At 39.8% G+C, this 13,512-nt stretch overlaps 2 protein-coding genes across 4 annotated transcripts; both read left to right on the top strand.

The window, feature by feature from the left end:
* Positions 1 to 225: 225 nt before the first annotated feature.
* sncb (synuclein, beta) lies at positions 226 to 12,113 on the top strand. 2 transcript variants are annotated; one of them, XM_085290328.1, is made up of 6 exons: positions 226 to 385; positions 1,386 to 1,519; positions 5,718 to 5,747; positions 6,000 to 6,085; positions 9,743 to 9,829; positions 11,267 to 12,113. In XM_085290328.1, the coding sequence occupies exons 2-6, from the start codon at positions 1,399 to 1,401 to the stop codon at positions 11,294 to 11,296; spliced, it is 354 nt and encodes a 117-aa protein (XP_085146454.1). In that variant the 5' UTR covers positions 226 to 385; positions 1,386 to 1,398; the 3' UTR covers positions 11,297 to 12,113. The 2 variants fall into 2 exon arrangements, with proteins under 2 accessions (XP_085146454.1, XP_085146462.1); XM_085290336.1 differs by having other exon boundaries at positions 229 to 385; positions 1,389 to 1,519.
* Positions 12,114 to 12,246: 133 nt separating this feature from the next.
* Positions 12,247 to 13,479, top strand: adirf (adipogenesis regulatory factor). Of its 2 annotated transcripts, none has more exons than XM_085290353.1 (3): positions 12,247 to 12,577; positions 12,742 to 12,804; positions 13,246 to 13,479. In XM_085290353.1, exons 1-3 carry the CDS (start codon positions 12,499 to 12,501, stop codon positions 13,347 to 13,349), a joined length of 246 nt encoding a protein of 81 aa, XP_085146479.1. In that variant the 5' UTR covers positions 12,247 to 12,498; the 3' UTR covers positions 13,350 to 13,479. The 2 variants fall into 2 exon arrangements, with proteins under 2 accessions (XP_085146479.1, XP_085146473.1); XM_085290347.1 differs by having other exon boundaries at positions 12,247 to 12,598.
* Positions 13,480 to 13,512: the final 33 nt, after the last annotated feature.

The raw sequence follows: 13,512 nt of genomic DNA, 5'->3' as shown, positions 1-13,512 counted from the left end.
ATAGATAGATAGATAGATAGATGGATATGCTCAGCAGAGTATGTAGTATGTCCAGAGAAGAAACGTAGATTTTCATGTATTTATTGTCCTAATGACACATGGTGTAACTATTGCAAAAAAAGTGGGCGAGGTAACGTGGAGTGGCCCTTTTTTCCTTGCTGTGACACATGAGGGGATCAATAGGCAATGGTGGAGAGAGGAGAGGGGGAGGGGGGTGTGGGGGGGCGTGATCGTCTCAGCCGCACTGTGAAGGGGGCCGTCCCTGTTGGTGGAGATCTGCCCGAGGAAGGCCCACCTAGTGATCATTTGAAGATATCTCCCATTTAGACGGTAGTTTGACTCGACTGTATCAGAAGGGGACAAGTCGAAGGCTATTTGTAAATAGGTAAGAACACGTTTTTCTACTGCTTAATCCAGTATTATTATTATTCCTGAACATATAGAGGTCACCTCCGTTTGAGAGCCATGTATGTGAGCGTCGTCACTGGAATGTTTGCACCGTGCTTGAAATACTATTAAATGCATTAAAAAAAAATACTAGTAATGATCGTGATATTTTTTTTTCTGTGTACTGTTTGTTTGTACGTGGAAGATAATGCACGTACAAAAGACACAAAAGCCAGGGGCGGAATGTGAACGTGGGAATCGGTCGACGTGAACTGGTGCATATTTTAATCATTGTTGCATCCTTGACCTGCAGCATCCAGGATGGGACTCGGAGGGACGTGTGTAATGCCAGAATGAAGAATACCAGCTGTTAGTCTGCTTCATCGCGATGTGCCCCCCGCGTGTAATCGGGCAGCCTCGTATCGCTTCCACACCACACAATTCGTCGCTAAAACCGTTATTCGTGCAGAAATCCTATCTTACACCGCGTTTCCCTTCCCCCAGCAACGCCATGTAGCTCTTGGAAATAGATGCCACCTTCTATCGTAATACGCCGTGCAGTCCTTTAAAAAAGGGGGCCCGGCGCAGTCATCCTGTCATCTTTCTGCTACTAAGAGTAGCGTTACAGACGAGCAATAATTAATGAGTTGCCTGCTGGGTTAACCATTTCATTGAAATATTTTTACCTCTGAATATTTCATGCATCGAGGAGGGTGTGAGGGGGAGAAAAATGGGGTTGAATGCATGAGTGAACAGAAGGTTTTTACTACAGCCTGATGGCTGGAGTGTGGCTGTCACGATCCACCACAGGAGGCGGTGCTGCCTTCTCTTCTCATAATGTATGCTCTAATATTAGACTGGAATATATAAAGGTTCATAAAAAATGGATGGGAATAAAATAATTACCCTCCCGTATTAATAATGAGGCTTTAAATGTGTATAAATAAGACAAAGGCTGCACATTGACTGACATCAGCTAATGGTGCTTCTCTCCACAGTAGCTTGGCCAAGATGGATGTGTTTATGAAGGGTTTGTCTAAAGCGAAAGAGGGGATGGCTGTGGCTGCAGAGAAGACCAAGGAAGGAGTTGCAGTTGCTGCTGAAAAGACAAAGGAAGGAGTCATGTTTGTAGGTAAGATGATCACAAATGTATGCTTGCAGATTATTTGCATGCAAATTGTACACACGCCTGTTATCGTCCCGCTACATGCAGGAGCAGCTGTAGAAAAGCTCAAGGAATATTTTATGACTTAGATCATGCAGTATACATCCTGAATCAAATGCTTCAATTATACAGTAGCTCTTCTTACTAACTGTGTAAATCTCTTATACAGGAAACAAACAAGCAGGAGGCTGAACGCATTGTTCGCCTATATATGTTTGTCTTTGTTTGTTCTCAGTTCACAGTTAAGGGACAATATTACAGCTATCCATAGCTCATTGTGTGCAGAAAGTGCATCCAAGTGCCTTCCTTTGATAAATCCAGTGTCGTTCACTTGAGTGGCGGCAGTATAATGAACCAGCCAGCCTCTGAGCTGATCAATATTTTTGTTCTAATGTTGCAAGCCGATTTGGTGTAAAATACCACAGCGTATCAAAAATGAGTAATCCAGCCCTGACTCTCAATTTCAGCAGAATAATAGTAGTGAACTCTGTTTCAAAGTATTTCGTTGTGACGTAGAAGTGTGTGATACAAGGAATCTGGGTGTCCTTGTGGCCTGTCTAGGTTATGGGAAGGAGATGGAAATAGGAGTGGGGGTGGGGCAGCTGATGGTGGGAGCAGCTCCTGCAACATGCCTGTGGATTGGATAGCAGCAGATTGTAAAATAGTGTCAGCAGTCTCCTCCTAGGGACAAACAGACCCTAGGAGGAGCAGGCCTGCTTTTTGTGCTTTTCAGTGCTGGCTAACTTGTCATTGACAGCCTGCAACTAACGAGCAAATCTGTCTGCTGATTTAAAGTGTAGTTGTCAGATATGCAGCTTGCATCATTAACCCAATCTATATCACTTGGTTTCAATCATTAATTAAATAGATGTAGCAATGGAGGGTGATAATACGGTATTTCTCAACATTTAAAACATTTAAATCATTTTCTGTTATGCTGTAAAGGTAGTGCTAATAAATTACTCAAGTAATCAGTGTAATTCATTATGTACTGGTGTCAGTTAAGATTTAATATCCCAGCATTTTTGTTGATAATCTGATGATTTAATGTCTCAAAAAAATTAATCAAAAGTCACATTTTCAGCAGTTGTTCTTATTTTACTCATTTGAGTTGTACAGTTTCCATGATCTTTTATTCTAAAATTTACATTGGTGTCTTCAGATTGGCTGCTTTCTTTTAATCAACATACCAAAAACCAGAACGTGTTCTCTGTGTGAATACATAAGATGAGAAGAGCAGCAAATCCTCACGACTGGTAGAGGATGCCACAAGTGACTCGCGCTGTTAATCAAAAGAGTTGCTGATGAGTTTCCATTGATCGACAAAGTGATTTATCAGGTGCACTTCAGCAGTCTTTATTTGCAACTTTCCCCATCTTGTTTGTGATGACAAATAGTTACTTACGTATTAGTCGGGAGATCAGTGTGACTCAGGAGACGCGGAGCAGGCCTGCTTGGAATTTATTTTGTCAGCTGCTGAGTTGTTGTGAGAGGAACCAAATTTCCAGTGACAGGCCTCCTGCTTGTTTTACAGTCACCAGCTTGTATAATTGATTCCGCAACAATATGATGGGTTACAACATCGAGCACACATCCAGCACAGGTTGTCAAATGTGTTCGCATTTCGGTGGAATCTCATTATCTTACACATTTAGCATAGTGTCCCTGTCACTGATCAGCACCACCAAACGTATCAGACTGTAGTCAAAACATGTGCAGAACCAATTTCATCATGTCCTTGTTAACGCAATGGCAGGAAAGGCTCACTTCTGTGGTGTCTCTGTGGTTCTACATGCCGCTGTTGAATATGGTGGTGCCCTAGAAAGCTGTATGTGATATGCTTGACAGTCCCTCATGGAGGAGGGGTAAGAGTGATCTAATAGGACTGTGGCCCACCTTTTGACAGCTGCTACTGCTGCTGCAGCTGCAAACCACCCAACCACCTGAACTGAGCAGTCAGGCTGAGAAAGGCAAGCAGAGGTGGGAAAGAGAAACCCCTATAGTATAGGATGCTATTCATAAAGCATCTGTTTCCTATTTTTTTATGACAAATTAGTATTTTTTTACAGCATCACATTAAAAACTGTTTTTATTTTGCAGACCCTTGCAGTCACACAGCATCAGTCCGACCATATGGAAATTTAGTTTACACAGTTATCGCTTTTGCTAACATTTGCAGTTCAAAAAAATAGCGTTTATCTGTAATCGGTTTCAACTATATCATTTCATTAGTGCTAATTTATTCCATCCTTCTTTTCTTTTTTTTTACTTAAACACTACAAGAAATCATTATCAACCCTTTTTTCCTGATGATGGAAAATGTTGCAGATGTTTTGTTGAATCCGTAGTCTAAAAATATCCAAAGTCAGTTTGTGAAGAATAATAATTCTAATATCATTTGGCAATCACACCTGCAGCTATCTTCCATTTGTGCTCCATTGCGCAATAGCTGCAATTTACCAAAGCCAAACTTAAATGGAGGCATCACTCAGATGTACTGTATGCTTTGCTTTGAGGCTCGCCTTTTGAAGAATGGCTTCTGTACTTCATTATTTCTGCTCTTTTTTGTTGGTTTTTAAAGGCCCTCGGGGACCAATAAGTCCACTGACTGTTGCACAATAAAGAGGATGACAGGGCTTGAGTGATCAGAACTGGATGGGGCCTGCAGTAGATTGCCCCAATAGCATGATGGAGTACAGCGTGTAGATGGATGACAACTGCCAAAGAATATGGATCAGAGGACTGAACAGTGGCTTGGTTGTGGTTTAATAAGTCCTTACAATAAACCAAGAAGCCCGACTACTGTAGCCACCACTGTTCTCCAGGACCTGAGGCAAACAGTGAAAGATAAACAAAAATGATATTACAGTATTTATGAAAAGTAATTGGTTGGCGGTGATGGTCCAAATGTAATCATGTTAATTCAATTTCAGTTTATCACAAGAGGTTTTCTGGACTCTGGAACTTACTGCAGCTTTTTGTCATGTCGACATATAGCACTGGAGGAACAGTATATTAGGAACTGTGCTATCAGGTGGATAATGCTACACTCACAGTAGGAAAACAGTGGCTGGAGACTGCAGTGTGACCAAATTAGTGCAAGCATGTGCAGTGAACCTGTGATCTCATTGCCTTTGCAACAGTTGCGTCGACGACCAGCTGCAGTCAGTTGCTGTCTTCAAAGGGATCTTGGTGCATCAAGATGCAATAAAAAGGGAACAGGAGGGAGTCAGTGTGCTGCTAGTTTGCAAATGTGGTCAAGTTAGCAACTGTTTGCAATTTATTTGTTATAATTAATTAAATCAAATAAACAATCAAAAATCCCACCTCTGTTGCCATGTACAAACACAGAGACTCAGAATCTTCCACAAATAGTGATGTAATTGCTGTAGAACCATGATTTAATTGCAAAATGATACGAATGATTGCTTCTGTATAGGAATATATACAGAGTACGGTCAGCTGGGTTGAGTGCCCTACTGAAAAGAGATGTGTTGCAGATGAGTTGCGCTCATCGGTGCTGATTGTAGCATGTTGCTTATCTAACTGCTTTTATTAAATAGATAAAAAATGATTTGCAAACAATTGCGAATCTGTCTGAGAGTGATTGCAGCCAATCTGAGTCACACCACAACTGTTTGGAGGGAGGTTGTTTACCACCAGCTGATCTGTGCAATCGCTATGTTATCAAAAGTTAAGGGTTTTCACACAACCACAGTTTAACAGTTGGTCACCAGTTTTTTTTATTTTGCCAAATGCAAAAAGAAAAAAAAATCAATGCAATCACTGGGCAAACACTGAGCTTACCTAGTTGCAGAGACGTTGCCCTCTTCGTTTTTGTTTTTGTTTTGTTGTTGTTGTTGTTTTGTTTTTTTTTTACTTTTCAGTAGTAAAGAAAAGTACATCGCTTAAAAATGACAAATTTTAACAAATAATAAGGGCAGTCAGATTCAGACTTGACAATCATTTTGATGATTTCATTTAAAGCCATTTGTTGCATTGCTTTTGTCATTAGCATCAGAGAAGTGTAAAGTTATAGCACCTACACACGCATGCGCACACACACATTCACACGAAGAAAACTAATCTCCAAACTTCAAATAGTTAATTATTTGTAAAAGAATCTGTGCCTTTTCTGACTACAGTTTGCTTTTTCTCAATTCAGGTAGCAAGGCCAAAGACAGCGTGGGCACAGGTGAGTTTCCCATCTGCTCGTTACCTCTTTAAATTTCTGTTAACTGGAGTTCGAAGCCTGGTTTCATTACAGTAGTAAAATACTACTGATAACTGGAAAACGGCTAATTTGTCATGTGTAAGTGGTTGTTATGTCCAGTAGTGACATAAGAAGCAACGGAGGACCACAGTCATGCATCTTTTTAATCTATCTGCATTTGTCTCCCTCTCTCTCTCTCTCACTATGTGTGTGTGTTTGTGTGTGTGTCTCCAGTGGCTGAAAAGACCACCGGAGCTGTCGGGAACATCGTCGCTGCTACCGGCTTGGTGAAGAAGGACGAGTTCCCAGCTGACATGAACGTATGTGCTGCACGTCCTTACAGTGTAACACGTTGCTTTGTTGCCTGCAGTGAGGCAGAATAGCAGCACTGCATAGTGTTTAAACACACAGGAAATAAATTACCTGTGAACTTGAATTAGGAGTACAGCATTGTTGCCTTATGTGGGATCAGTATTGCATTACAACAAGTGGTGGAAAAAAAATTTAAACTATTATATGAATGTCATAAGTCTTTAAATTGATTTTTTTTTTTCATTAAAAAAAAAAAAACTTCAGCTTGCATAATTCCTGCAAAATAAAGCATAAAAAAAAAAGAAAATAACATTTTCATTTAGAAGGCATCCATTATAAGATTAATAGGATACACTTAAAACATTTATTTATGATATACCTTACTTTTTATGTTATTCTTTATCAAGCTTTATTGTTGCAATACAGCAGTTCATTTCTACAATATTGGTGGACTTAAGAGACTTGGACTTAAAAAGGAAAATAAAAGCAGAAGACATCATTCTAGTGTCCAAAAGTAGGGAAGCCTCAATTTTCCTATGATGCATTCTCTTATCCATGTGTGTCTGCCAACTTAACTTTGCTTTGAAAAACTGGCTTTTTATGGAAATTTGATCTTTGAGCACAAGCTGAGATTTGATATCTTTAGAAGGAATTCTGTACAGTTTTTACAGGTTGTTTGGCATTCAATGAGTAAATCAAACTGAACGTGCATTACTAGTAGGGTGCACTCTTAAAGATATTCATATTATGACAAACTACCCAGTGTGCGCTAACAATGCAGCAACTTACTCTTATAAGTGACCGGCTTTATTTAGGTCTGCACATGTGCCGGAAAACAAGTGGAAAACAAAAATCTGTTCCAAACGTATGCCTCAATTAGAGCTGGCAACTTGCGCCAAGTTGCACTCATAAAAGCCTGGATAGGATCGTGATGACAGCAGAGCCAGATTTAGACAGCAGGGTCAAATCTGATGAATCTGCATGTCACTTCAAAACAGAATTACTAGTGTGCATTTGGACTGTTTCATTCTGCCGCTGTCAGCAAAAGCATGCACTGTACTAAATGTATATTTCCTGTCTGCACGAGTTTGCTCGTGTCTTTGGTTTAGAGGAATAGTTTTCCATCTGCTGAGGATGAATACTACACTGGCAATTGCTTTTATACAGTTATTATAAAAGAAAAAAACTGGAGATGACTGAAATAGACTTGGGCTTTGTTGCTATATACTCATTTCATTGAAGAGGACTTCTCCAGTCTGCTCTGCACACAGAGCTGCATTCAATGATTATTAAGGATGCAGATCACTGTTCAGGTGTCTTATGACAGAAACAATCTCTCTGTGGGACTATCACCTCTCTTAAAGCAAACACTGCTTTTCCATTAATGCCCTACCCCCACTAACATCACCGAATGCTCTTGCCCATTGACCTCAGTGTCACCCCTTCTATCCCCTGCTTTTATCATTTTTTTTAGGCACTCTGATATTATTATGCAAGGAAAGGCACAAAATCAAGCTGACTTGACACAGCAGCGGTGAAACCTGCTTATAGCAAAGTTTGGACATTTGAGTGGCACGTGCTGTGTTAGGATGCTTCTTTTCTATTGTTTTCCTTCCCTTTTAATGACCTGGAGATGCGCTGTCAGTATGTTGACATTTTGTCTATCTCTGTCAGACTGTCAGTGACACAGTGAGGTCCTCATCCGGTCCTAAGCCTTCATCACTCAGAGCTGGACCCTCTCCACTGACTCGCTAATCTAGTAAATCTGACAGCCTGCTCTAATAGGCTTCTCGAAGGCGTTATCTGAGTGATAAAGCTCCTCATTTCAGCACCCTCACAACAGACTGCTAAACTGTTGACACTGTGATCAAATGCACACAGCTACTTTTTGAGTTCAGTTTTGGCTCTGTTGGCCTCTAATCACAAAATTTCCCTTGCACAACCCATTCAGGTGTCACATTTTATAACATTTTATAAAAGCCTTGCCTTGTCTTATCCTTGACTGAATTAAAATTCGTGACCAATCAGAAATACAGATGCAAACAGTCTATTTCATGTTCACTTTTTCTCAGGCAATGATCCATCTGATTAGGGCTGTTCTAGCGATAGTTTTCCCATTGTGCAACCTCGACCATGCTAATCATGTTGGTGGGCATACAGCAATAACAAGCCTGAGACAGCACACAGGATCACAGGCTGTTCTTTCCTGACCTAATTGACTTGATTAGTGCTGGGTTTAAAAATAAATGTGTGGTGCTGACCCACTAGCTTTGTTTCAGTGGAGCTTTATCTGTTTAAGAAAGCTCTCAGAAGCACTCATCACATGTCGTATGTCCACACAAACCATAGTGTTACACCTGTGTTATACAGATTTCTTTTCTTATTGCTGGTAAAGCAAAACAGCAATGATCTGATCTTACAAACAAGTATCACTCAGGTGTGTGTTCCCCACAGCTGAAAATAGTCCCCATCAAATTTGATATTTTTCTCCTGTTTTGTTCCTGTTTGAGTGAGTTTACTACTACCCACCATTGAGAAGGGCTGTTTTAGAAAGTGATTCTTTTTTGAAATTCACTTTTAAGTGGAAGAAAGAGACAGTTTTGTTTGTGCAAGCTGCTGCGGGGTGGTTCCGTAAGAAGGAAGTACTGACAGATTAATGGACTTTTCTATCTGCACACTGTGCCAGCCTTTTCCTCACACTCCAGTCCCACAGCTCAGTGTCTGCAATAGACTTGCAACAAGACCAAGACTTTAAATCCATACTAACAGCTCTGTATGGCCAAAAAGCTACAGTCAGAATCATGCCACAAACTCATATATAGCATATACTCTTTATAATGTGCTCATTTCAAGCAGTTGATCACCATTTTCGTTTAGGGTTCTTAAATGTTATGCTCACACTGTCAAACAAATCTCACTCAAAAATAGAGCAAGTCCCTACTTCACGGAAAACGCTGGCTAAATATGTTAACAGGACAAATGTTTTGTTTGTAGCTTCTGGCTGTTTGTTGGAGTCATTATATTATATTATATTATATTATATTATATTATATTATATTATATTATATTATATTATGAAGGTTCTGACTTTCCAGAAAGAGTTTTTTTACCTTCAATACACTGTCACACCACTGTCACAGGGTTGTTTCATGAAGCACAGCATATGACTCAGATTGATGTTTTTTATGGGATTCTGTCAATCTGTAGGGGACAAAATATCTAAAGAAAACTCTATTGCAGTCCATTAAAAAGTTTCAAAGTAGTGAGTCAGGCAGAGCAATTGTGTCACCCATAGAGCTCTTCAGTTAGCTGAAATCCCACAAGGTTGTCTAATTGTTCAGAAGTGATTTCTAGACTCCTCAGAGAATTGAGAAATTGGACAAACCAAGAAATGTAGTTTTCTCAACCTTGTCTTTTGCAGAACAGACAACCAAAATTGAGAAAAAATGGTACTGTACGGCTATACTTGCAGTACGTTTTATGATTTAATTATTACCAGTTTAACTGTGCCTTGAAAGAGCATTAAAAAATGTCATTTTTGAGAATTCCCTGATGGTAAAAAAAATAGGTTGACAGTGTATTAATGACGACGTATCTGTATGATTGCTTCTGTTTCTGTAAATCTTTCCTTCTCTGTATCTCTTTATGTTTGTCTCATTTTCTAGCCTGAGGAGTATGGGCAGGAGGCCATGGAGGGCCAAGGAGAGGCAATGCTGGAGCCAGAAGGGGAGACATATGATGAGTCCCAGCAGGTAATCAGCCTACAATACGCAAAGTGTACACATGGCTCTGCTCTGTCATCAAAGTATCACAAGAATCAGCTTTTGAATTGGACTATAATTACATTACAGATCATTTTTGTGTAAAACCCTTTAAAAAAAACTGTGGAGTAGTGGACATCAGGCAGAGATGAGTCCATTCACTTACCGTAGATTGAGGTTCATCAGTATTCACGAGCTCTGCATGGATACACATTTTAGCTGTATTGGATTTCAATGGCACTCCACTTTTGCCCTCCACTTGTGTCCCACACAAACACTACAGCTCACGCTGAGGTAATTTTTTCCTTTCTGTGGAAATGATAACGGAGGACTTAACAAGCCAATTGCCACGCAGCTAGTACAGTGAATATAGCACCACCTACTTTCACTGAGCGTTGGGTGTGTGTCCGTGTGCACGAAGGAGGTATGTGAATCTGACACAGATGGTTATTTTTGGAATTTGGCTGTCAGGGGCGAGACAAACTGTGCAGAACTGATGGCTTTGAGTACAGATTTTAAATAGCGATGGTAGCATATAAAAATATCATACAGTGTACATAATGTCAAAGGGCTGATCGTGCTAGTATGAGAGCACTGATCCTGTGTTATTGCCACTGAATATATACGTTTTCTGAAGCGGGTGAAATAAGATTTATTTTGAGATTTTATGTGATTTCCAATAATAATATATTCTGTGTGTTTACTTTAATAATCCTTTGCATCAGTGGAGTCTTGCACTAGTTGGGAAAAGGAGTAAACCCGAGGCGTTCCCTGAGATCCAAATTCAAAGTGAATTTCTCCACGGATGTGTATCATCCTTGTCCTCCTCCTCCGTGTCTCTTTCCCCTCCCCCATCTTTTGCTACACCAGCGATGTGCAAGCTCGGTCTGAATGGGTGTGGTGATGACGCTCTCTGCCTTCATGCATTGTGGGTAATGTCAGGGTCTCCCTGCATTGCTGTAAATATGGAGTCTGAGTGCTGCAGAGTGAACGAAGCCATCACTGGGAGGATCTGAAAAGAAATCTGTGTCATCCAGTATCACTCAAGGCTTTGTGAATACATTAGATGACATAAGACTGTTGGAGGCTGTGTTATTTATTTATTTTTTTTATGATCATGTGTGGTGGAGGCGTGTGCAGGCTTGCAAGGATATGGAGAGTGTGCTCACGATGCGCGTCCTCGATGTAAGTGCAGTGTTGTGCTGCCCTCTGCAGGCTTGAGAGAAGCACTGAAGGAACAGATGAGCTCAGCTTCAACAAAGTGACATCATTACCGTCTGCTGAGACTAATAAACTCTGTATCATATATTCTGCTAAATCACATTAAAGCTGAATATTATTTTAGATGTAGATTTACCTTTAGAGCTTCTGTGTGCTGCAAATTTTACTGGCCATCCTCATAAAAAAACTTGCTCTTCTTTTCCCCAGGAGAGCCAGGACTACGAGCCAGAAGCATAAGAGCATCAGTCGAAGCCACCGTCCAACCAGCAGCACAATAATATTTCTAATAATAAAAAGGACAAATGCTGAAACTATTACAATTATATTCCTGTTGCAAAAAAAAAAAGAAAAAAACAATAAAAAAGACAAGCATTCCCACTGAAAAATGTTCTTCCTTCAAGACAAATCTTTTATTATTATATATTGTAAATGTCATGTTCTTAATGTAATGTGTTGGGTGTAGGTATTTATTGAGATGTAGGATTTGTCCTCACGGTCTCATTTCCTTGATTCCCTCCCAATGAAATGAGACCAGAACCAGGGCTTGTGACTTTGTACTTGTGTGTATCTGTATTTAGAAATGTGCAATAGATGTTCATCATCTTCCAATGAGACATTGGGAGTGGTAAAAAATAAATATGACCGGTTGCAAGCAGATATGAATACAATAATATCCTCCTAAGTGTCGACAATGCCTGTTTGTGGAATTCTATTTTTCTTTTTGCATTTCTTTGGAAGTTTAATTTGAACGTTTCTTGAAGTAAGAGTTTTTTACATTGTATCTTTATGATTGCTTGTGAAATCATTCCAGTAAACTATCTGTTAGAAACTGACAGAGTGTACACGTTTGTTTGTGTGGGTGTGTGGGTGTGTGTGTGTGTGTGTTTGTTTGTGTGTACTGAAGATTTTATCAAGTTAAAGTCAATATATTATGTCTTGGAATCATAATGGTTGTCATAACAATATGTGCTTTAAATTGCAGGACTTGTCAATATAAAGGGTTACATGTTAAGCCAGACATACAAATCCTCTGTAAATAAAAGGTTAAAAAATACACATTTGTTAGCGTTGTTTAATAATGTGCAAACTCATTTACTGCGCTGATCGCTCATCGCATTTTAAATCTTTTCTAAAGTTGACCTCAATAAGAATCTATTATGCGTCGCCCTCGCATGTTTATCTTTTTTGCTCACTCTTGTCTGGGGTTTGATTAAAGGATGTGTAAAATCTGCTGAGTAGGCTCTGGCCATTGGCACAATGGTGCCATATTTGGGATTCCAGTCTGATCGTGCCTCTTTGGGTGGGTTTTGTTTTGGTTAATCCAGCTGGAACGTGCAGGCTCGGTGGTGCCGGGCTCAAGCCGAGGGTATTAAACAGCTGCTCCTGCCGCTCTCAGGTCAGAAGGGTGTGTGGAAGCTGCAGGGACAAAGACAGGAGCCATGGCATCATTCAAGAAGTCCTTTGAGGGCCTGAAAAGCACGAGCCACTCAGCCGCTAAAGGAGTCACAGACACTGCAGGTACAGACCGGTGGCTACAAGGTGATACGATCGACATCAGACCTGGAATCAAAAGAGTTGTACTGCAATTAATACAGCATTTTATTTTTCTTTCTAAGAGATTTTGCAGTAAAATGAAGTTTAAAAGCTGTCAGTCACTTTAAAAACCTGTGATGCGTTTCCAGTGCAGGCAGCTGAGGAAGCCGTGCAGCAGGTGGCAGACTCCTCCAAAGAAACAGTCAACAAAGGTAAGGCGCACATTCCTTCTTTCTAGCATCATATACTGTAATTAGTTGGTGTTTACTGAGGCATGGATGGCAGACACAAGCTGTCAGTCATATTACTGCCAAATTAGATGTTTAATTGCTAATAAAAGCAGAGCAGTTAAAAGGAAACATGAATTGTAAAAATGAATGCAGTCAAAATAGAAATATTGGAATTATTATAACAGTATGAATAAAATGCAAATTTTATATTGTTTAAAATTAGTTTTAGAAATAATTCCTCGGGTTATTAGAAAAATTTGAAATGTGGAGAAATATCATATTTGACAATCATACAAATGAATGCACTGTGAAAATATTAGTTGAATATTTTTTATTCAACTCTATCCAGTTGAATATTAGCTGAATATTAGAGGATTTGTTGCTTAGCTTACTTCTCTTCTGTTCTGCTCTGACTTATCAAAGCTGCTGAAGAAACCAGCAGGCAGACTCAAGCAGCCATAGGAAAAGCTGCGGGCAAGGCCACGGACACCATCAAGGAGTTTGGGCAGAAAATGGAATCTAAATGATCCCTAAAGAATGGACACTTGTAGCTGAAAGTTAAGCCAACTTGTCTGATCACCCCCTTCAGGCAGGGGAAACTGTTGGGATGGAATTATGCAAACCATATAAACTATTTTTAAAAAGATATAAACTATAGTTATCGATATATATATATATATATATATATAT

This window comes from Mchenga conophoros, linkage group LG2, assembly GCF_057382185.1.
Source record: "Mchenga conophoros isolate Kocher_MC1m ecotype Shallow Benthic linkage group LG2, M_conophoros_male_GT1.1, whole genome shotgun sequence".
NCBI classification, from domain to species: Eukaryota; Metazoa; Chordata; class Actinopteri; order Cichliformes; family Cichlidae; genus Mchenga; species Mchenga conophoros.
This window is presented reverse-complemented; position numbering and strand designations above follow the sequence as displayed.